Here is a 25848-nt window from a genome sequence, read left to right on the forward strand (position 1 = left end):
GAAGCTGCAGGGGTAGGTGTGGTCCTTGTGTCCCCAACACAGGAATACATTCATTTATCTTTCAAATTAACCTTTCAGGTCACAAACAACATCACAAAATACGAAGCTTTAATTCTAGGCTTAAGCGCTGCTAAAGAAATGGGTATCAAAGGCCTGAAAGTGCTTGGAGACGTAGACCTCATTATTCAGTAGGTAAATAAAATGTTCCAAGCTAAGCATCCAAGGCTGAAGGCATACAGAGATGAGGTATGGAGGCTCAAGGACTCTTTCAACAATTTCAACATTTCTTATATTCCAAGAATGAGGAACCAGCTTGTCGATTCCCTTGCTGTCTCTGCCAGCGTGTTTATTCCTCCATTGCCTCCTAAATTGACATATGAAGTTCAAGTAAAATACAAGTTGTCTCTGCCTGACAATGTCAAATATTGGAGGGTTTTTGGAGACGATGAGGAAATTAACAGGTTTTTGTAAGTGATTGGGGAATTTTCTGAAACGTGCATCGATCAGGAAAACGAAACCATGGAAGAATGCGGCCAGCCCAAGCTAAAAAGCGAGATCAGTCAAAGAAGCATCGTCCAGCTGCCCAGCAACTACATACCAAAAGGATTGGTGACTCTAGAGAGGCTTTTCGATCATAATGAGGTGCCCTATAATGATGCCAAAACAGAGAATGAGTCTGTCGTCCGTAAACATAATATAGGTAGCCCAACCCATCCAAAAAACGTAAATCTATCCATGCATCTGTCCTCTACCCAGAATTCCGAGTATTGCACCCTCATGAAGCAATTCACTGACATTTTTTCCTGGGAATACAATGATCTTAAAACCTATGATGCAGACATCATTCAGCATAAGATCCCATTGGAAAAGAACACCATACCTTTTAGGCAAAAATTAAGACCTATCAGCCCTCTCTTATTGCCTTTGATTGAGAAAGAAATCAAGAAACTATTGGATGCCAAAATCATAGTCCCCCTAAGGTATTCAAAGTGGATAGCCAACCTTGTGGTGGTAAGAAGGAAAAATGGGGAAATCAGACTTTGTGTCGACTTCAGAAATCTGAACAAGTGCTCTAAAAAAGATAACTATCCCCTGCCCAAGATGGAACACTTGTTGCAAAGAGTTTCAGGGGCTAGAGTCATGTCTTTCTTAGATGGATTTTCAGGTTACAATTAGATTGTTGTACACCCTGAAGATTAGGAAAATACCGCCATCACTACTCCTTGGGGCACTTTCATGTACTCAAAGATGCCTTTCGGACCGATGAATGTTGGGGCTACTTTCTAGAGGGCCATGGACATAGCCTTTGTGGGAAAGAAGGACAAGTTTGTCCTTATTTATCTTGATGACATAACAGTGTTCTCCAGCAGCCACACAGACCATTTACAACATTTGAAGAAGGTCTTCCTAAAGTTCAGACAGTTTGGAATTTCAGTCAACCCAAAGAAGTCACAGTTTGCTCTGGAAGAACGCAAACTTCTAGGACATATTGTTTCTGCAGAAGGTGTGAAGATTGATCCAGCTAGGGTTAAAGCCATTCAGACATTGTCCATCCTAAGGTCAAAAACGGGCATTCAATCCTTCTTGGGTAAGATTAACTTCGTAAGGAGGTTCATTCCAAACTTTGCAAAGCTTTTAAAGAACATCACTTCCATGCTGAAGAAAGGAGCAGAAATAAAATGGACAGATGCTTCAAGAAGCTCTTTTGAGACCATCAAGCAAGCTATCATGGAATCTCCCACTCTAATCAGCCCAGATTACACTAAGGAGTTTTGTATCTTCTCTTTCGCCTCTTATGATACACTTGTAGCAGTTCTGTTGCAGAAAAATGATGAAGGCATAGAGCACCCTGTGGCCTTTTTTAGCAAAACTTTAAGGGATGCTAAACTAAGGTATGACTTTATCGAAAAACAAGCTTATGCTCTCATAAAGTCTTTAAAGGCATTCAAAATTTATATTTTGCATTCCAAAGTAGTTGCATATGTACCTTCAGCTTCAGTGAAGGATGTCTTAACTTAGCCAGATATTGATGGGAAGAGGGCTAAATGGATTGCAAAATTCATAGAGTTTAACATAGAGGTGAAGCCCACTAAGTTCGTCAAAGGCCAGGGCTTGGCTAAACTTATGGTTGAGGAAAATTGCAGCTTGTTAGATATAAATTCCATGGGTCTGAATTCAGATTATGAGCGAGCAGAAGGAGCAACAGAAGAGCAAAAGCAAGATCAGTCTTTGGCTGAAAATCTAGTCACATGTGAATGGTATTACAACATAGTTCATTTTTTGCAAAAGCTAGAAGTCCCTCCAGGACTTAGCTCAAGTCAAGCTCGTGCCATTAAACTTAGATCAACCAAATTATACATTAATAAAAATCTGCTTTATTGGAAAGACCCATCAAAAATCCTCTTGAGGTGTCTAGATAAAGAACAATCTCTAGAGATCATACACCAGTTTCATTCTAGCATCTGTGGAGGGCATCATTATTGGAAAACCACAGCTCACAAAATCTTAAGGGCTGGATATTATTGGCCTACTTTGTTCTCTGATGTGTTTTCTTTTGTAAAAGCTTGTGACAAATGTCAGAGGTTTGCAGGAAGACAACAGCTAAAATCTCTGCCCTTAAAGCCAATACATGTCAATGGTCCCTCCCAACAGTGGGGCTTTGACTTTATAGGTGAGATCAACCCACATTCTAGTGGCCAACACAAATGGATATTAGTAGCCACTGATTATTTTACCAAGTGGATTGAGGCTATACCCACTAAGAATGCTAGTCATCAAGTTGTCATAAAGTTCTTGAATGAGAATATTTTCACTAGATTTGGTTGGCCAACCAAACTAGTCATTGATAATGCCACAACGTTCAAGGCAAAATAATTGATGGACATGACTGAATCCATGGGCATTCAAGTGGTGCATTCTACCTCATATTATCCTTAAGGAAATGGCCTGGCGGAATCATCTAACAAGAGCTTGGTAAGGGTAATCAAAAAGCTGATAGAGGACAACAAAAAGAGTTGGGATTCCAAGCTGAAGTTTGCACTATGGGTTGACCGAGTTACCATCAAAAAGTCCATAGGTAATTCTCCATTCAAGCTGGTTTATGGTGCTGATGTTGTTTTCCCCATCCAACTCATCCTCCCTGTGGCTAAGTTCTTGCAAGAAGAACAAGATGAAGAGAATGATATGGTAAGAAGAATGAATAACCTGGTTGAACTACATTAGATAAGAGAGCAACTGGTTGAGAAATCAAAGGCTCATCAGAAGGCAATCAAAGAAACTTTTGACAGGAAGGCAAAAGTGGACAAGTTCCAAGTTGGTGATTGGGTGCTTAAATGGGATGCATTTAAAGAAAAGAGAGGTAATCATGGCAAGTTTGACTCCTTGTGGACAGGTCCTTTTGTCATCACTCAAGTTCGACACAACAATACATTCATCCTGCACAATCTGGAAGGAGAAGATGCATTTGGTAGCCCAGTAAATGGGTGGTTCTTGAAACTCTATTTCATTTAAGGCCTTAAAGCCTTGGTATTGTAAATATGTTTTTCTTTCAGTTTTTATTTTTATGCTAAAAAGACTCCATGCCCAATGGAACACTAGAAGGAAGATTTAATTTTTGTTTTTACTGGAAAGGCATTGATCTACAGTTCTTGAAACCTCATAGGGAGGCTTTCATCCCCAGAAGGAGCCAATGTTAGCCTTGGAGGCAAACGGCCCAAAAATGGATCCATATATGTCCTAAAAGTCTCCAAACTTGCTTAAGAATTATCCCAAAGGATCTAAGTGTGCCCCAAAATTCTTCAAAATCCTCTTAAGGGTCGTTCAAAATCAAAATGGTTGAAGGAGGAAAGCCCTTAAAGGGGAGGAAATACACTATCTGGAGGCAGGAAACGCTTGAAAACCATTAAAATTCCAAAATCACAGGCTTAAAGTGAGAAGGCACAATAGCCGTTAGATTTGGCCGATCAATGACCCAGATCTAATCGGTGGGTCGCATCAGCGGAGGCAAATCAGCGCAGACCATGGGACGATGGCGATGGCGATGGCAATCGACGATTCAACGAGGGTCGTTGATCGCATATGCGGATCAACGGCCCAAATCACATCGGCAAATCCCAGATTGGGAAGACCAAAGGGGCAGGGCCTTTACATATAGCGATATTTGATTGTGATCAGATCACATCGCATTATCGCATCGATGCTGACCAAAGGGGCAAGGCCTTTACATAGTCCTATGTGCGATGTGATAAGGCCGGACTCGACGACATTGTGAACGATATTACATAATATTTCAAGTCCGCACCCAAGCATTTTGTAATGCATTCTTCATATAATTCGTTATTTAACGAAATACACGAGAACCTTGGCAGCACCGATAGCGATGAAGTCCAGACCCGATGTGTTTCAGAGGCGACATATATATATGTTTTCAGGTCCACAAAGGCCGGTTTTTCATGTTTTTTAAGGTTTTCGCCATATTGCAAAAATACGAAGGGAACAAAGGGACTGAGCCATCTGTGATAGGTGACAGTGACCCAAAGGGCAGACCCGATGGGTAAATAAATCATTTTTGAGGACTTTTAAAGTCCGAAAGGAACAAACATTGGCAGGAGTTTACAACATTACAGTGGTTTCTATGTAAAACAGAAAACACTCATTATTAAACAGTTTGAAGAGAAACCGAGGCCGAGAGGCATCTACAGCGCAACAAAGCATGCCCAACTAGCCCAAAACAGAAATATCATGGGCATCTACAGCACAACACAACCCGAATCAGATACATCATGGAGCAGCACAACGCGACACAGCCGAAATCAACAGAAGAGATTGTGGGCATCTCTGTCAAGAGAGAGCTCCCTGCCAGCGCACCCAAAATATCTGAATGTGGTTATTCCTCTGTCAGAAAGAGAAAAACCTCCAAGCCATGCCTGCCTATTGAGGGAATCAAATGGTTAAGGGACATATCAGACAAGGTTAAGACTTCGAGCCTTCTAGAGAGCTCAGGAGCATTGTAAAGGGCCTATAAAAGGCAGAAAACTAGATGTAACAAGGGTTCAACTTTTGGAGATTATTCCTCCTCTGTTTATTCAAGCTTCTCATCTTCATCCTAAGAAATATAAGCTTCTTTTGCCATTAGATGTTCAATGTCCATTCCCTTTATGCTGTTCTACGCTTGCACTTGAACAGTTTGTTCAGGTTTTCTGTGTGTGTACGACCATATAACTATCATCTTATCTTTGCTTTGATATATTAGATTAGCAAGCTTCTTTGCTGCCTGTAGCTAGCCATTTATATGTGTTATTATATATGCATCTGCCAATATAGTTAGTAAGTTCATTTGCTGCCTGTAGCTAGCCATTCATATATGTTCATGTATGCAATCTGCTCGTACTGTCAGTATTCTCCATCTATCCATTAAATCTACAAACTATTGGGCATTTGTGGTCTAAAGCCTTGTGTTATTAAGGGTGTTCATGGATGTCTTGAGTAAGAATAGAGTTGAAATGGTTATCTAACTTGATCCAAACCATCATTTATTCCAATAATTCAGAGAACAATATTGAAGATTACATGTTACCAGGCATCTCTGATTTACAACCTAGGAGAGTTTCCTGGAGTGTTAACAGTTTCCACATTGTACTTGAGTTAGACCAATAAGACTATGGTCTCCTGTACACTTGGTGTAGGCTCGAAACAGAATAATCCACTAAAATCCTGAATCGATAGGGGCAACCCTACCAATGGTGCTTTCGCCAAAATCTGTAATTATGGTGTTGGTGTTTCGCTCAGGATCATGAAGAACCTTAAAGCTGGCAGGCATAACACCTTCACCTAGTGTAATATTATCAATCCACTTATCCCAGGCTTGGAGGTGAAGAGTCTTTAACAAGAAGTTTTTGACAAATTTCAGGCTCGCCATTCATCAGAAATGCCAATGCACTGGGAACGAAGTCCCTAACAAATACCTGGTTATAGTTCAAAGCGTCCTCGGTGGAATCAAGGGTTGAAATGGTGCCAACGGGCTTCCCTTTGAAATAAACCAGAGACTTCCTGAGACTGTCCCACGCATCCGCCACCATGGGATGTGTAGCAACGAGGTGTGGCATCCGAACAGAGGGGTGCTAGATCGGATGCTTATCCTGGGAGATGACATTATGCTTACCCTGGGAGACGACATTGACTCCAGGCCATCCGAGCTCCTCACGGTCTCCAGACCCCTCGGATGGGTAACAGAAATCGACAGATCGCTCAGAGTCTTTTCTTCCAGAGATCTGCGCTCCAGATTCAAGGGCCTCGGCCCCGTCTCCATCAGGGCCTCTTCCAGAGACATACTAGTCATCATTGTGATTGGAAAGGTATTATATGGTGCTAGGAGGAGATTTTACAGTCGTTGAATCTATCTCAAAATTCCATGAGTATTTTGTAGAGATGGTTGGGAGAAAACAACAAAATAAGAATTAAATGACAGAGAACTAAAATTTGGGCTTCTACCTGCAAACACCAATTTTGCTCCCCTGATGTCAATTATCCCTTGAAAACGAAAACCTTTGTGGTTTTCTAAGGAAGAATCTATGGATTTGCAGGCTTGCAGGCTTTTGAAGCAAGAAAGCAGCAACAACCAAAAGGAAAACTATGGCAATGGAATAGGAGGAGGAGACAAATCCAAAGGAAAAATGAAAAAGGTCGCCTAGGGCTTGAATAAAACAAGTGAAAATACGCATGAGGAAAAGACGTTGGCACATTGTGAGTAAAGGTGGATGAGGACCAATACAATATGGTAGCTACAGCTTAATAAAGCTAAGATGTTGATAGGGGCTGAGTTGATTGGTAAAGCAGGGCGTTGTTATTTGCTCCACCACAGTTCAAATCACCCCAGCAACATGTTTCCCCCTGTGAGCCAGTGCACCTGTGTAAACAGATCTATTATCGTGGTTGGGGTAAAGTGCAGGTCCTAAGCATTTGGCAAAAGAGATACCCCTACTCACGACTATTTAGATGAAGGAGAGTCACTGTTATGCCTCATATTTTGAACTTGGCTCTGATACCACGTGTGAGGACCCAACTATAGGTCCTCTAACTATTACTACACTCATTCAAATAAATTTCGCTAATTTTCATAACAAGGAAAATTTTAGGTTTATAAAACATCATAAGCCTGAACATAAATTAATATAATCTACAACATGTATAAAATGTAACAATTTATCTGCAACATGTATAACTTGTAATAATTTACATAACTAAAATAAATGACTGATAATACATGTTCCAATAGCTTAGTTGAGATGCTCATGAGCTCCATGCTCCTCTTGACTACCCGACTGGATTTGCCTCCTAGCCAACTAGGAAGTAATTCCTAGCCCAAGGAACCTCCGTAGGTTCCCTAGCCCTTCGAGCCCAAGTCCAATCAGTTGTAGTGTGTACAAGTTTAACAAACACTCTCCAAATCCAAGTTTGATCTCCCTCCTCTTTCTCCACATCCCTCTTCCAAACAAAATCCCCCCAAACAGAACCAAACCAAAACCAAGACCAAGGATCCCCCTCTCCTCTCATCATCCTTCCCCTTTTATGCCTCTTTCTCCCATCCACCTCAACCACCTATCATTAATGTCATAACTACCCCTTCATCCTTTCATTTGACTTTTCTTACCATATCTTCTCCCAAATAAATTTAAGAGGACATTTTGGGGATAAGATATGGATATATAATTTGGTAATTAATTGGAGAGGACCATATCTTCTTTTAAGTAAACTTGAGAGGACATTTTAGGGATAAGATATGGATATATAATTTGGTAATTAAATGGAGAGGACCATATCTTCTCCCAAGTAAATTTGAGAGGACATTTTGGGGATAAGATATGGATATATAATGTGGTAATTAATTAGAGAGGACCATATCTTCTCCCAAGTAAATTTGAGAGGGCATTTTGGAGATATGGATATTTAAATTGGAATAAATGGAAGGAGACCATATCCTATCAAAATTTAAATTTGAGAAGACAAGTTGGAAATTGAATAATAACAATAATAAAATTTATATCAGTAATAAATATACAGTTTCACCAATGTAGGTATGTACCAATATTTCTTGATAATTATAAGTCAATATTTTCAGGTAATTTAAACACTAATAAAATTTGCATGATAAGATTAAGTAGGGCATTACAATCTGTAAGGGTTGGAGCAATGATGCAAACCCTCCCTTTGTCTCCCACGGTGAGACACATCCTCATCTGGGCCTTGGAATAATTGCCAAATGTGTGGTGCAAGAGCCAACTGGGCAAGGTGGTCCAGGTACATCATCATCGTCAAATAAATGGAACACGAGCGAGCATTGATTGGAGTTGAAGGATCCCATGATATGGCTATCTGCTCTCTACTATGGTGGAGGCTCATGTCTCTTTACTCTCACCCTACAAATGCCAATATGACCCTCTAGAGGGCTTGGACCCTGTATAGGGAGACCAAACCCTAAGACAAAGACCTACTTGCAATCCTGTATAAGATCCAATGCATCTCCTCACCTTTTAGTATAGTAAATCGTTAATAAAATTGAGTAAATGAGCTTACAAATTATGTAGATAATCTTCCGGATACATCGCATTAGGCTTCTTTTCTGATCGACGTTTCGAACCAGCAACGGTGGTTCATCTTCATATTGCACATCCTGAAGATGAACCACCGTTGCTGGTTCGAAACGTCGATCAGAAAAGAAGCCTAATGCGATGTATCCGGAAGATTATCTACATAATGATGAAACTTGCAGAAACCTCAAAGAGCTTACAAATCGTGGAACCAAGTGGACACTTCATAGTGGCATTCCCTTCTATAATGGGCTTTAGAATGTACAAGTGTCTTTAAGTTCAAGAAAGAGGTTAATCAAGGACCCTATTAAGTGGTTTCAACCTTTAAGGGAGTGATAGGTCCATGGTACATCCATTAATTGGCAAGTGTCATGTGATATAATGATGGAATGAAGTGAGAAATCAGGGGAAGGCTCCAAGCCACATGCCACAGTACAAGAGTAGCCATGATGAGGGAAGCCCGCACTTGGGTGTATGAATGTAGGAGGGAGAAATCGTGGTACATGACTTACCTCAACCTTTGTTTTTCAACCCTTCTTCATATTCCTTTTTCCTTTTATTGATTTTTTTTATATAACTACTCAAGGCTCCAAGGCATAAGAGCATGATGTGAATGATGTAGCAGTGAATACCCCCTTAAGGTTTGGTAGTTCATCTCCTACCATGGGTTGGGACAATTATGGGTTCATTAGTGATGCAAGGGGCTCATATAGGGGCCCTAGGAACCATGGTGATGACCATAATGATAGAGGGTAGAGATCATGTTGATGTTTTCCCACTTGCTAAATGTGTATGTCCCAACCATATTTTGCATCTTATGGTACATTTCCTTTTGAGAGTGGCCAAATTATGCTTTTTAATTTCTTTTTAGCCGCATCAACCTCTGGGGCATCGTTACAGGCCCGACACAATGTGTGGACAAGGGGAGGGGGAGGCTAGGGGGGATAATATGGGATACAAAGGAAGGTATCCAAGGGAATAATGTAATAATGTGATGGGACATATTTAATAAATAAAATGGTTAACCCACATTATGTAGGGACCACAAGTAGTTAGGGAATAATGTGATAAGCCCATTGTAATGGATGTAAGGTATTGAGAGACCCATGGTAATTACCCATGGTATTGTATGTATGAAGCCTATATAGAGAATAAAGACTCTTCATTGAGACATGTCAATGATTATTTTTGCAAAGTTTGCACCAAACGTTTATAATCTTTATTGATAAAGCCCTTAAGGTAGGGAAACACCATACATGTACTCCTTAAGAAAGGAGATCACTCCACAAGCCTTATGCTTGTCAATACAAAACAATCCTTGACATGTCTCAATGGAGAGTCTCTAGCCTCTATATATGCTTCATACATACAATACCATGGGTCTCTCAATACCATACATCCATTACAATGAGTTTATCACAATATTCCCTAACTACTTATGGTCCCTTACATAATGTGGGTTAACCACTTTATTTCTTAAATATGGCTCATCACATTATTACATTATTCCCCTAGGTATACTACATAATGATAGAGGGTAGAGCTCATGTTGGTGTTTGCCCACGTGCTAAACTTGTATGTCCCAACCATCTTTTGCATCTTATGGTACATTTACTCTTGAGAGTGGCCAAATTATGCTTTTTAATTTCTTTTTAGCTGCATCAACCTCCGGGGCATCATTCCAGCCTGATTCAATGTGTGGACAAGGGGAGGGGGAGGCTAACTCCTTGTGGACCCAATGGACAAATGTGGACTCGGATGGGAAATATGGTGAAAGGGGTGATAATGAGCAGAGAGGAGTGATGTATATGGTGTCGGGAAACAAGACCAATCAACTAAAATTGAGATTTCCCATGTAGTGCCATTCCTAAAGTTAGTAGCCAATAAAGGAGATCCCACAAGACTAGGATAGAAGGTTAACCACCAAGTTGGACAAAGGAGACAAGAGTACAAACCAAGCCCATTCTTTCCGCTGAATACCCTCACTAATCCATTCTCAAAAGTGTCCAAGATAAGTAAGCCAAAATACCCAACTACATAATGAAAGGCTATACGTTCGAGGTTGGAAGGCCCACCTTCAAACATATAATCATAACAGATGGGCGTGGGAGCATAATCGTTGGCTCAGGTGGTAGATATGGTGGCACATCAAGCTATATAATGGCTACAAGGGGCAATTGGATGCCGATTGAGGACCATCTAGGAGATTTTTTTTTTCTCATACAGATATCACCCACAGGTGGTGGGTAGCAGTTACCATCTTAAACTGACACTTATTTATCAAGTATGTGGCTCACGATTTTTGAATCTCCACCTATTTATGCTAACTAGTAATTCTACAAAATGCACAATTTAACCACTTTAGAGAAGAGCATGTTCTACTTCAGTTCTTTATTTTTTCGCCAATAAATTTGTAATATATCAATCTAATTCTATTCATCGAGGGGTTTGTCAAGAAACTAAGACTGTTTATTGTGAGACTTTACAGGGAAATGGCCAAATACAAGAGCCAGATGGAGAAACAATCTGTCCCATAGGCTATCTTTAGCCTCATGGACGTTAAAATAATTTCTTTCTTTTTTTCCCCTCGCCTCTTGATAGAAAGGTGAAAAACTTTCCTTAAGTTTTACACTCAAAAAGAAGATTGCATCTTAAAAGATTTGATTTAAGGAATTAAAATATACCTATACTAGTCACTATCAATTATATCCATCCTCCATTATTTATTTTCTTATATATTTCTTATAATGATATGACATAGGGTCTATTCGTACCACTATTACTATAACCTAGAGATAAAATCACATCCTCCATTATTTATTTTCTTATATTTTTCTTATAATGATATGACATAGAGTCTATTCTTACCACTATTACTATAACCTAAAGATAAAATCACATATACAGATTTAAACTTTAATTCTCATATTTTACATAATACTTTATAACAAAACTATTACCAACTAAATTACTTCTAAACCTATTTATCTTTCCTTAAACACATTTATTTATATATATACATCTCCGTTTCCCATTTTTTTAATAATCTTTTGCAAACCTATGTAACTTTTTCCAAAGGCATCTTCATTTCCCAACCAATCACATAAGGTCAAAATGTGCCCTCCAAATTTAACCTCCTCAACATCCACCTCCTTATGCTCGTGAAGAGACAAATTTGTTATCGGAATAAAAGGCGTGGCTTGTACAATAATGTAAGAAAGTTAGAGTATCTTACATAACTGACCACGTAAAGACATACCACATTCAAGATATTACATAACTGACCACGTAAAGACATACCACATTCAAGATTCCAAAAAAGAAAAGCCTTTCGAATTCTGGTAACCGAACTGATCGTTAGCGTGTTTCACACGACGACTGCAGTTGGCAGTTTGCGAGTTTACACTTCCAGTTCAATTTCCAATCAAGTCCACTGTAAGTCGACACTTCACTTCTATTTCCAATCAAATCCAAAGCGGAGCCTTTCTGATCCCTAACAGATCCGTCAAATTGGCTCTCATTATTTGAAGACAACCCATTTGCTCTCAGATCTCTGCTTCATCTGGGCCTCTCAGATCTCGCCTTCACCCCCCGCCGATTTCTGTGGTTTTCCCAATAGAATCCCACCATCAGATTCAATTTTCTGGCACGAGGTCGAAGACATTGCAGAGGAGACAGCAGCATCGTAAGGTATCAATCAATCAGTTTCAGATCTGCTCGCTATATACATTGCATACATCTTGCGATCTAATTCCAAAGATTCAATAGATGGAGAGAGTTTTTGCATATTTGGTGGCCATATCTCTCATTGGGCATCTGTGTTTGGCTCATTCTCCGTCATATTCTCCTGCACAAACCCCATTTTCTCGTAAATCCTCATCTCCGACAACGGCACCTGTGCCTGCACACGGTTCGACACCTAGCCCCAGTTCACATGGGAGTCCGATTCCTAGTCTTAGTCCTAGTCCCAGTCAACATGGGAGTCCCAGTCCTAGTTCAATTCCAACTCCGGCTCCAACTCCAAACCTAAGTTTCAGCCTGGCTTCTCCTTCCTCGGTTCCGACACCGAGCGAGAGCCCTGACTCCGGTGGTTCGGCCGACGAAGAAAAACTTGAACACTCCAAATCTTCCAGCGGAATGAGTACAGGTCGAAAGGCTGGAGTAGCTGTTGCAGTGGTCTTTGGCGTTGCATTCGCAGTAGGTGGTTTTGTAATTTACAAGAAGAGGCAGGAAAATATTCTCAGGGCTCAGTACGGATATGCAGCACGCCGAGAGCTTCTATGACGGGTTTTAATTTTTAAGGCTTCTCTATTTGTTTAATTAATTCAATTGCTCTGGCTTGGGTATTGAGCATAAGAATTGTTGAGTGTTATGTAGATCTGTAGAGAAGAGATGGACTGGAAGTCTACAAGTTGTGCTGATGGCTTTGATCCCATAGATGGCATAAGTAGGTTGTATGATTCATTCATTCTATTGGAATTGCTGAATTTCTGAGATCTTTTTTTGCAGCTCATAGAGTTTATAATTTATTCCCTGTTTTATTGGCTAATTTCCTTGATTCAGATGTGTTTATGCAAGAATACTGATTTGTAAAAGCATTTTACTAAGGATAATGAGGGTATTGTCGCAGGATTTCTTCTTGTGTTTTTGGTAAAGTCTGATTTGATTTTCCCTTGAAAAGAACGTGAAGTTTGATTTTATTTGTATGTTGATGTTGCTCGTGATTTATCTAATTTGTATAACATCTACTCTTTAATATGTATGTGTTTACCTAAGTAATTGCTAGAACTTTTCTGTGATGTGGATATGATTGTTAAAACTTTGAGCCATTGTTATGTCTAATTTGTTCTTCCAAAGGGGCTTTTGTTATTTAAAAATATGCATCCTAAATTCTGTTCATGAAACAATAATGTGCAAAGCATTTAAAAAAAAAAGCTGTAAGGGTGACTTGTTGGGTTGGTAAAAGTGGAGTGTTGTTAATGTTTTTACCAAGGTTCAAGTCCATTGAATGACTGTTTTTTCTTCTGGTTGCACGAATGCTTGTGAAAAGTGAATGGGTTGAGGTCCATGTCTTGAATGACTTTGACAGAATAGATAACCTCATTAGTCATATGCAGCTTTGGAAGAATAGATCCGATGTCCTTTTAGTGATCTTGTGGCTTCTTAGTGGAAGGATAACCTTCTCTGACCTGTAAGGCATAATTGCACCCAGATAAGTGGAGAAGTGAATGGGTTGAGGTCCATGTCTTGAATGACTTTGACAGAATAGATAACCTCACTAGTCATATGCAGCTTTGGAAGAATAGATCCGATGTCCTTTTAGTGATCTTGTGGCTTCTTAGTGGAAGGATAACCTTCTCTGACCTGCAAGGCATAATTGCACCCAGATAAGTGAGGTGCATTAATGTTTTATATATATATAATTTCTTGTGGCTTCTTAGTGGAAGGATAACCTTCTCTTACCTGTAAGGCAGCAAGATGTTTATGGCCATCGAAATTCTCATTGCACCAAGATATGTCCTTTTAGTGATCTTGTGGCTTCTTAGTGGAAGGGTAACCTTCTCTTACCTGTTAGGCATAATTGCACCCAGATAAGTGAGGTGCATTAATGTTATATATATATATATATATAATTTCTTGTGGCTTCTTAGTGGAAGGATCACCTTCTCTTACCTGTAAGGCAGCAAGATGTTTATGGCCATCGAAATTCTCATTGCACCATCATTATAATGTTTTGTATATATACCAAGTATCTCTCTATGTATAGTAGTAGTTTAAATATTCGACTTATTGAACCTTTTCTGGGTATATTTTCTGACCAATCTTGCCCAAAATCAGGATTTTGAATTCAAAAATACAATTCAAGCAATAGAAAATTGCAATTTTATTAGCAGTTATATATCTAGGTTTCAAGAATGGTTGAAAAAAATCCAAAATAGAGATTGTTTAAATTTATCATATATATATATATATATATATACACTAGCATAAATCCATATTATCTTCAGATCTTTTAAATATTGAAAGATTTAAATCTCATGTCTTTTAGATACCTCATAATGCGTACTAGATCAAAGTTGAAATAGAGTTAGATGAATGTAGATACCTCATAGTATTTAATAGATACAAATTTAAAATAGATTTAAAGATAAAATGGAATTAGGCTAATGTAGAACAACTGCTGTTTACTTCTGCGGCCAGAAGCATTCAATCATAACAAAAAGGTGTGCTGATAGGCTGCTACCCCCCTGGGCAACATCTGAGTACATTGAACAAACCCACAAACCAATATCCTTGAAATTTGTCCATGGTCATTTACAGCGTATATCATAGAAGCCCAAAATTAAATCCTTGACTGAATATCCCATGTAGAACAGTTGCTTCTTGCTTAAAAGAAAAAGCTACGCTGATGGACTGTCATTCCCATAAGCAAAACCTGGGTTGAACTGAACAACCCCACCTGACGAATATGATTGAAGTCTCTCCATGGCCATTTCCACAATATCTATCGTAGAGGCCAATTTAAGGCCCTTAAGGGCAAAGGATAGTAATAAATTACAACCAACGTGAAATAACTTGGACAATAAATCTAACTACCTGGAAGCTCAAGCACCCAGCCACAGCAGCAGAAGGTGGCAGATCGTCATCGCCATGCATTGAGGGAATTGAGGGCTAGCCCATACATTTTGAAGGCCCATTTGCAATTGGGGGATTCCACCCTGCATCTGCATCTTCTTGCAGCTGCTGGCCTTCAATACGAAGAAAGGAATGCTAGGAACCTTTCATTATTAGGTGGGGATTGTGATTCATCATCGTGGCCACACAGTTAGCTATGTCTTATTTTCCTGACTGCTGATGTGGATGCCACAAACTTTCTCTAGACTTCTGAGACTGGGCCGGCCTTGACGGTACATTGATTTATGTGAAGACCATTTATTGTTAGAATCTTTTTTGTTGAATATACTGAGGGAATTTTACTCCTCGGAGAATTTTTACACAGTTTTTTTCAGTTTCCTGGATGTCCTTGTTTAGTTGTTGTTAGAGATGCTTACGGTGTACTGGGCCTTTTCTCTGTTTTCCAAGTATGGCTGAGCCTAGTTGAGTTTGGATGTTTCTGTTACTTTGTGACACCTCTTTGGCAATCAAGTTGATGTCTTCATACTTGATCATTCAAAGCTTGATGGCAGAACGTTAAATTGCAGACTAAAAGGTCCTGAGAACCTTGTAAGAGAAAGTTTCACATTGGAGGAGTATACTGTATTAGTAGTTGAAATTAGAATCTTGGAAAACTGATACAGTAAGAACAGAAATAATATGCATTAATTACAAATGTGGAGAATCTTGAAGGAAATGAGTGTAACAAAAACCTGATACAGTAAGAAGAGAAATAATCTGTATTAATTAAAAATCTGGAGAATCTTGAAGGAAATGACTTGGAAAATTTCATCTAGGAAAGCTCGATCTTAAAACAGGCTGTTAGTCACTATCAACTTGGTTTGGCGTGCTTGGGTGCTCTAGTTCATTTATATAAATTTCATACGACAGCTTTATGTCCATTGCTCGATAAATTCTTTGTAAGATATTTCTTTTGTTACTTTCTCCTTACAATTGAATGTCGGGTTATGAAAGATGATTCTTACATTCTCAAACAACTTGAAGTGTACATTTGGCTCAGCTGCCATAAGAGGGTTACTTTCCATCAAAGTGGCCCTATTTCCTATGAACACGCGTTCAGAGAATCAAACCTTGATAGCCGTCTTGCTGCCTAACATGCCACCATCCTCATCACTGGATCATGACTCCATTCACTACTAAGTAAGATGTTTTTACTTTTGCATTCGTTGTTATTGTAAAACTTTATCTTCGCCCTTGGTTCATCGCAATAAATCTAACATTTGCGTTCTTTTGTTTAAGCACTTCTATACTATTGATTCGATTAATTTGCTGCATCAAAAGTATTTTTTGTGGGAATGTTTGGTTCAACTCAATAATCAAAGTAATTTCTTTGTACATGCCCTTCGTTCATCTAACCTGTACATCTAAGACTACTTTTATTTATTTTTCCTTTAGGGTTTTTTTTTTTCTGAATAATTTATTTTCATTCTTGTGCAATTATCTTTGTTGGCCTTTATCGATCTTGGCTTTTCTCAAACTGAAATTTTGTTGTTTCCTTGAACTAAGGATTATGTTTTGTTAATTTTCTAGCCTCTGCACCTGGTTAATTATTTCCTAGCAGATTAGATCTATTGAATAATAACACGGCTTGAGATTTTAACACAAGTAAAATAAACAATGTAAGCAAAATTAAACACTAATCTCACAATCACATGCAAACAAGATTTTCTTCCCTTTAAATCAGTTCTTCATTCATTAAATTCTGAATTTACAAGGACTCCCTACCTGGGATAATGGTCCTCTAAGAAAAATACATACAATAGGAATCTAGAGTTGATCCAGCTAATCAAGCCTTAGATATGTCCTTGGATCTTGCTTGGCTGATTTGGATCCCTTGCTGCCCCTTGCACCTTCTTCAAACCTTGCACACTTGAATGAAAGTCCTACTCCACCCAATCACTGAGATCTCACTCTCACTGTGTCTTGTGCTCAAGATGTGTTGTTTGTCTTCTCCCTTTTCTTCCCTTTAAATCAGTCCTTTATTCATTAAATCAAAATTTACAAGGACTCCCTTCCTGGGATAATGGTCAGCTAAGGAAAATACATACAATAAGAATTTAGAGTTGATATAACTGATCAAGCCTTAGATATGTCCTTCGATCTTGCTTGGTTGATCTAGATCTCCCTTGCTGCCCCTTGTACCTTCCTCAAACCTTGCACACTTGAATGGAAGTCCTTCTCCACCAATTCACTATGTTAAAATTGGCAACTAGGGCCAAACTCCATGTGGGCCATCTTATTAATGGAAGCTGATATTTTTCTTGGATCCCTCTTATTGAGAGGTGTAGGATTGATCTAAAAATCATCCGATTCCGATAAGTATTCATGGAGATATGAATTTATTTGTGTTATGGGACAATTCATCAAGGTCGGCCAGCAACCAAATAAACCCCACTTATCCTCCACGTTTTAGTATAAATAGAAGAGGAATTTAAGTCATTTGACACACTCACTCTTATGATCTCTCTTCATTCTGTTTTGGGTTTGATGAAGATGAGATCTAAAGGGAGTGCTCTAGGATATACGCTGCCCTAAGAAGGCATGCCCTAGATCTAAATGCAGTCATGGGAGAATAGGCTCTACGCTGCCCTAAGAAGGCATGCCCTAGATCTAAATGCAGTCATGGGAGAATAGGCTCTACGCTGCCCTAATGGAGAAGCCAAATGCAGCCATGGAAGAAGCCTTACTGTTATCATGGAGAAACACCTATGCTGGCATGGAAATAAAGCTCTAACGCTGCTTAATGAAGAAGCCTCCTATCACAGTCATGGAACAAGGGTTCTAACACTGTTATGCCCTAAACGTAGAGAGACCTAAACTCTGTCCTAGAGGAATCATGTCTACAGCCTAACGTTGTCATGGATGATCCTATGGAGATGACCTTAACACAGTCTCCTAGCTGCAGCACTTAAGGAAGTGTCTTAGCCACAATTTGGCCATTGTCTTGGCCCTAGAAGCAGTCCCCTATCCACTGTCCTGAGGAGAAGTCTACACGCTGGTCTAAAAAAGACCTAGCTGCAGTTTTGTGTAGCCCTAGTCACAGTCCGATGCACTCAAAATGTTGGCCTTATTCTGCAGCAAAAGAAGGGCTCTATGCTGCCCTAACGCAGTCCTCCTAGGAGATATAATCTGCCGTCATCAAGGGTTCTATGCAGCAAGAGAAGAATTCACACACTGGAAAGAGGTCTTAAATAGCTCTAGACGTAGTCAAAAGGAAGTGTATTCAAGAGTGCCCTAGCCGCAGTCATACCATAGCCTTATGATGCACAGGGACAGCGTCAAAGGAAGGTCTAGAAGTAACTTGAATGACATGGTGAAGAGTTCCTCAAGCTGTAGTAAGGAGGCCTAAAGAGGCCCTAATCTCAGACGTGAAGATGCCCTCATCCGCTGTCACATCTAGCCATAACTACAGCTATCTCACTGCTAGTCAAAAGCATGGATGAGATACATTTGGGAGCAGCTGTCATTAGATTAGAAGTCAGAGGGCTAAGCTGCTATCTAGGGTCTAGTTTGGGTCTGCTTGAAGGAATTTGTAACTATAGCCTAGCTGCTCTGCTAGGCTGCAAGCCATAGCAAGCAGCTAAGGCTGATATGCATTTGCAGCAAAGTGGATGTTGTATATTAAGAGCATCATAAGTATTGCAGCAGCATGATGTGAGTAGTATAGCAACAAGGTATTGCAACATGATGATGATGATGTATTGCAGTATGCCTTGAGCGTATGATTGGGTGTAACACAGTGACAGGTGCAACTGACGATGAAGTGCAACATTGCAGTCATTGAGTACAGATCAGTGATGGTGCAACATTGAGTGCAGATCAGTGACGAGTACAACATTGGGTGCAGATTTGTGATGAGAGAAGCTCAGTGATTGGAGCAGCACAGTGATAGGAGCAGCAACATGAAGTGCATAGCATGGTCATTAGGTCCAGCACTGTGATGATGAGTGCCGCATGGTGTGGTGCAGCAAGTGGACGAGATGAAGCACAATGATAGGTGAAGGAGTCACCTTGGAGAATCAGTTGAAGTAGCATGTCTTCAACTGATTTCATGTAGATATAGAAAGTCGAAGTGTTGATTTCTGTTGTAAATGTACTATCTCTCTCTCTTTGCTGAACTATTGAAGAACATACAAGAAGAATTGATCAAGGGTTTCCCCACATTGGGGTTTGTCCCTGGCTAGCGCCACATCTTGTGTCCTCTTGTCTTGGCTTGTCTTCTGTGATTTATGTTTATGTTCTATCTGCAATTTACTTTAATGCTAATGTGATTGCTAATCTGGAAAATATATTGAGCTAACTGTGAAAATTGAAATAAATTGCTTTAAGCATAGAACATACCCAAAATTAACACACTAAGATCTCACTCTCACTGTGTCTTGTGCTCAAGATGTGTTGTGTGTCTTCTCTCTTAGCCTTCCTTTTATAAGTTTGAGTTATTGATGAAGTCCACAACCATAATATCCAAAGTGATTGACGATTGAGATTAGATCTGAACATCATTTGAGATCAATGATTGAGATTCATCTAATTCACTAATTTAAATAACCTTTGCATTTCATTGTAATATACTTTATCTTATAAAAAATAATTAATTTAATAACTAAAGCAATTGTTTCTTGAAGAGCCATAAGGAATTGGCTATCCGTTTGGTCGTAGCACAAGGTCCCATGCATCATCCTTCATCATGGATTTCTTCAAAACCTTGTGGTATGTTGCCTCTTTGATGATGTTGTTCATCAGTGCCATGTAGTTCAAAAACTTCTTTGGAGGCCTACTCTCCCTGAATGTGCTCTTAGGAGCCTCCACATGTTCATGAGCATCCCTTAATGTTTGTTCAAACTGCCTAGTTCTCTTGACAAAATTAGGAGCTATTGACTCCTCCCCACTTGAAGTTTTTCTCTTTGAACTGAAAGCTTGTGCATCTTGCTCTACCTTTGAAACCTTCTACTCCACGTACTTTGTCACTACTGGTGGCATTTCATGAGGCTTCTTGGATGTTAAAGTCTCCTGAAACCTAACATTCCTACACATAATTGCTTTTCTCTGCTCTAGTATAAAGATCCTATAAGCCTTTAAGGTCTCACTACACCCAACAAAAATTCCCTTCTATCTTGAAGCTTCCAACTTTGTCCTCTTCTCCACAACAACATGGATGTATACTAGACAACCAAAGATGCCCAAGTGCCCTATCTCTGGATTCAACCCTCTTTATAACTCCTTAGGAGTCTTGTCCCCCAATATCATGTGAGAACTCCTATTTTGCACATACATTGTTGTGTTATATACCTCTGCTCGAAGAAACATAGGCAACTCCTAGTCATGTAGCATAGCCTTAACAGAATTGATGATGGATCAATTCTTTCTCTCTGCAACCCCATTCTTCTGAGGGTTGTATGAAACTGCCATCTCCCTAATGATCCTTGCCTTCTTATAGAAATACTTGAATTCCTTGGAGGTTTACTCGCTCCCATTGTCTGACCTCAAGACCTTGATCCTCTTGCCGACTAGTTCTCCATGTGAGCCTTGAACTCTTGAAACCAACTATACACCTCATCCTTAGTCTTCATGAAGAAGATCCATGATTTCTTGGAATAGTCATCAATGAACATGACATAGTATTGTGCTCCCTGTATTGATGCCGCTAACATCGGTTCACATACATTTGAATGAATGGGATCTGAGATCACCTTGGACCTACTCTTGCTATTCGGAAAAGCAACATTGAAATTCTTGCCAAGAGCACACCCTCTACACACACCCTATTGCTTAATGTTGAAATTTGGGTGAGAATCGACAATGCCCTATAGTGGAAGTGTCCCATCCTCTTGTGCCATAGATCACATAGTTTGTCATTGTCATGTACCAAACTCAAATAGGTTTTCCCATCAACTTGTACAAGTTGATCTGTATAACCTCGATGAACACCACTGTGTCTAGCTAGATTCCTCTAGACGAATGAGCACCTGCCCATTCTTGAACATGATCTCATATTATCTGTCCTTGATCACTAAGACTGAGATCAAGTTCTTCTTCAACCTTGGTACGAATAACATTTCCTTGGCTTCTAGCACCCCCCCTGAGTCTTGACTCTAGCTAGAATTAAATGTTTCCAACCCCTTCACTGCATACTTGGCATCATTACTAAGCTCTACATATAAATCTGAGTCACTCTTCGTTATGCTACTAAATAACTCCTATGCTTCTTCCATGTGATGTGATGCATCATTATCCAAGTACCAATCACTCCTTGTGATAGTGTTGGTAGATAGACATGAGACAAATGGGAAGTCCTTGAACTTCACTGCAAACTTATCAATTTGAACCTATGCTTATGTTGTTGTTTGTTGTGACTTCCCCTTCCCATTTTTCTTCTTCAAACATTGTGATACATAGTGCCCACTCTTGTGGCAGATGAAACATTTGAGCTTGCTCAAGTCCTTTTTCTTCCTTGATTGAGAGGTTGCCCTGTTAATGTTACCTTTGGAACCCTTCCCTTCGCCCTTCTTGGCCATACTAACCAAGGCCCAGTTCTCCTTTCCATCTCCTTGCTTGTTGGCCTTAGACTCCTCCCGAGTGTTTCTCTGGATGCAATCATCCATCCTAAAGCCTCTCCCAATTGGGATGGTGTTTGCAAGCACAGATCCGCTTGACAAATGGTTCCCATGACTTGGCAAGATCATCCAATGCCAGGTTTAAGAGCTCTACATCCTCCACTTTCTCCCCAGTGGTTGCAAGTTGATCCCATGTTTGGGTGATCTTCGTGATGTAATTGTTAACATTGTTAAACCTTGACATCTGGATGGATTGGAGCTTGTTTCTCAAGATCATTCCAAGTACCAATCACTCCTTGTGATAGTGTTGGTAGATAGACATGAGACAAATGGGAAGTCCTTGAACTTCACTGCAAACTTATCAATTTGAACCTATGCTTATGTTGTTGTTTGTTGTGACTTCCCCTTCCCATTTTTCTTCTTCAAACATTGTGATACATAGTGCCCACTCTTGTGGCAGATGAAACATTTGAGCTTGCTCAAGTCCTTTTTCTTCCTTGATTGAGAGGTTGCCCTGTTAATGTTACCTTTGGAACCCTTCCCTTCGCCCTTCTTGGCCATACTAACCAAGGCCCAGTTCTCCTTTCCATCTCCTTGCTTGTTGGCCTTAGACTCCTCCTGAGTGTTTCTCTGGATGCAATCATCCATCCTAAAGCCTCTCCCAATTGGGATGGTGTTTGCAAGCACAGATCCGCTTGACAAATGGTTCCCATGACTTGGCAAGATCATCCAATGCCAGGTTTAAGAGCTCTACATCCTCCACTTTCTCCCCAGTGGTTGCAAGTTGATCCCATGTTTGGGTGATCTTCGTGATGTAATTGTTAACATTGTTAAACCTTGACATCTGGATGGATTGGAGCTTGTTTCTCAAGATCATTTTCTTGTTCATGTTGTCACTCTAGAACAAGGCCATTAGAGCCTCAAACATCTCCCTGACTAATTTCTTTTTTGCCAAGTGTGGATCAAATGATCCTTTACATCCATGATAATCCTCTGGGCTCTAATGTCCTTCATATGAGCCCCCTTATTTACTATATTTGTCAGTTTTGGAACAACCTTTTTTGTAGACTCTGAAAGGTCATGTTCCTTCAAAAACAAGGTAACACTTGCCTTCTAGGGCAAGAAGTTAGATGCTCCATCCAACCTATCCTTAAATCTCAAATTGGTTGTTGCCATCTCTAGAGCTGATTATTATGCCTTATGCTAAAGTCCTAACACTCACAAGAATAAATGTTAGTTTATAAATCCGTTAGGATAGCCTTGTGGATTTGTGTCTTGGTGCTCTAAAACACCCACAAAAATCAATTTTCTGCCAACCCTTGGTCGGTACAGTCTTCCTCTCTCCCTCTGAAGGATGACCTCTGCTAATCATTGCTGGCAAATTTGGCTGCATTGTAAACAACCTTTGAACATTCTGCACTTAAACTTGTGCCTATTGTACTCTACTTCTTACTCTGTTACCTGTGTTGTATAACTTTGTATGTTGTACGAACCGACTCCTATTTGAAGCTTCTACTTTTCCCTTCACACAATCGCGTAAGATCCAGTTCCTTGGTGGTTGCCTTGAATCTTGTCACAACTTCCTTTGCTATTGGCAGTACGACTTACGTTCTATATGACTACACCTCCTGTGAGAGCTTTTCTTGGTAGTTGTTGTCCATACACCTGTGCATTGTCTCATCGACTCACAACGACTCTATTGGACTACCTTTTTCCTGGCTATTAGATTCCGAACCCAACACTTGACATTTAATTCCTAACATAAAACTTATTGAATAAACACATGGCTAGGTTCCCAACAAAATATTCAACAAAAGCAAATATAATGATCTCCATCATGATGATACAAACATATTTCTGCCCAACAAGTTTTTCATTAACAAATCCAAACTTACGTGGGCTCCTGTCCCGGGATAATGACCCACCAGAGAAAATACAAAACACAATACCCTAGATCTGATCCATTGGATTTTACCTAGATTGGTGCTTGATCTCTCTTGTAGATCTAGATCTCTAGCGTCTTTGCACTCCCTTGGACCCAACACACAACTCATTGAGATGTGGCTCTCAATCTTGTGTTGTTGTTGTGTGCCTATCTCCTTTCCTCAACCTCGCTTTTATAAATTTACATTGAGTTAAAACCCTAACCCTAATCTGAAAGTGATTAACAACTGAGATTAGTTCTTGCCTCACTTGAGATCAATGGCTAAGATTAAAACTTACTAAATCAAGTAATTTTACTTTTCCTAAGTTTCTATTAGCTCAATAATCCAACATATTAATATGTGTTTTTTTCTAAGTGAGAGTTAGGCTAAGTTACATCAACAACTTGCTCACACTTGAGCAAGTGTTCGAAGGAGTGTAGAAGTACTTGCTCGTGCTACAAAAATCAACACTCCCTCTTAGTGAGGGTGGTACTTCTGTCACTTGGAACTACCTTCGATCCTGGACCTATATCCATTGCCTTGGTTGCTCCCTCTGAACTGGAAGCCTTCTTTGCCACCTAGTCTGGAAAGGTCCTTGAAGTCTAAGTCCCCTGGGCGTTGTTCCTAGAAGCATCATGCTCTTGAACAACCTTCTTGATAGACTTGGAGGAATCTGTCGGTTGTTTCTCCTTACTTGACCTTGAATGCTGATTCCCTCCGAGCTGCTCAATCTTCAGAGCTTCTCGCTCCTTGTTCTTTGTCATTACAATGCTTCTTGCCATTATTCCTGTGCTAAGTCTTTCTAGCATGACTATGGGTCTATCTCAATCCTTTGAGACACCCATGAACTTTGTGGCCAATTCCTCAACTAGAATGGTCTCCCTCTCTTCCTCTGAGGCCAAACCTTTGCCAATATTTCTATGTGCATTGTTGCTATTGTCCTTTGTACCATGTTCTGTTGGCCAAATCCTATCGACACCTCTTCTCACAAGTTGTCATGGCAAATCCCCTGCCCAACGACTCCTTGTTGCCCACTGCATCTTACAATTACTCGGTCATGCCCAACGCAACACTTTTCCCACAACACGATCCTTCGTGCTATCTCCTTGTAGCACCCTTGGCATAGTTCTCTGCAATCGTACTCTAGCATTCTGCATGTCCTAGTCGCATGCTTTGTAGATCTTGACTAGACAATGACACAATGTTCCCCTCTGTGCAAACTTTGAGTTAGTTCGACTATCGACCCTTTCTAGAATCTCATAGCAGGCACATATATCCTTGTCACCTTGGAGACTCATGTTGCTCACAACCCTCATCGTATTCTACAACACAAATACAGAGCAAACCAGTGAGCAGGCACAACTTGGCCCTCGGAGTCCACACACTTATCCTAACAATTGAGTCACATGAATTGAGCTTGTACTTGGGCTCCAAATCAAACCACTAAAACACCATGTTGTGCATGTGTCGATCCTGCACACTATACTCACCTCGTAGTTGCTAGAGAATTGCTCTACCTGCTCCCTCGAAATGATGATGAATGACCCTTTGTCGACCACCTCCACTCCTTCGTGGGCCCCAATGGTTGATTCCCTGCATCGACCAATGACTATGCTAACACCCTGCTCGTGGCTCGATTGCTGATTTCTATGCCCTGCGTTTGGCAGTCGACCACTTTCCTTGTTGCTTTCTTCCCTACGACTCGTCTGGCAATGCACATCGACAGTATCTGCAACAATTGCACAACTCTTAATGTTGTTTCCTTGTCCGCTATGCATTGACCTTACTCTTGCTCAGATTTGTGGTTGGCCGAAGCTGCCACCCCTTGGTTTCTTTTCAAGTGGCCCCGATAGTTGACCTATCTAATTCCCCTCTGTCCACTGCAGTTGTTCTCGGCCGATGGTTGTGTTGTTGCCCTTTGTGTTGATCAATGCTCGAACCAACTGATCTGCTCTTGGATTCACTACCACTGTTGTCATTGATGTCTCCAATCGTTGTTATCTTCCCCCCAACACCTTGTGGCTTGTAGGCTGTCTCTATCGAGCCACTACATTGTCTCCTCTATTACTCTAGTGGCTGGCAACTCTATGCCCTTCTACATCCAACGAC

At 40.2% G+C, this 25848-nt stretch overlaps 1 protein-coding gene across 1 annotated transcript; it reads left to right on the forward strand.

Annotated features, from left to right (window-relative positions):
- The first annotated feature begins 11866 nt into the window (after positions 1-11866).
- On the forward strand, positions 11867-13134 carry LOC149226062 (uncharacterized). The gene has a single exon (XM_089377397.1). It carries the CDS (start codon positions 12354-12356, stop codon positions 12867-12869), a length of 516 nt encoding a protein of 171 aa, XP_089233523.1. The 5' UTR covers positions 11867-12353; the 3' UTR covers positions 12870-13134.
- The last annotated feature ends 12714 nt before the right edge of the window (positions 13135-25848 follow it).

Source organism: Pinus tabuliformis, chromosome J, assembly GCF_031772625.1.
Source record: "Pinus tabuliformis cultivar Carrire ecotype Pingquan chromosome J, CPIR1, whole genome shotgun sequence".
Lineage (NCBI taxonomy): Eukaryota > Viridiplantae > Streptophyta > Pinopsida > Pinales > Pinaceae > Pinus > Pinus tabuliformis.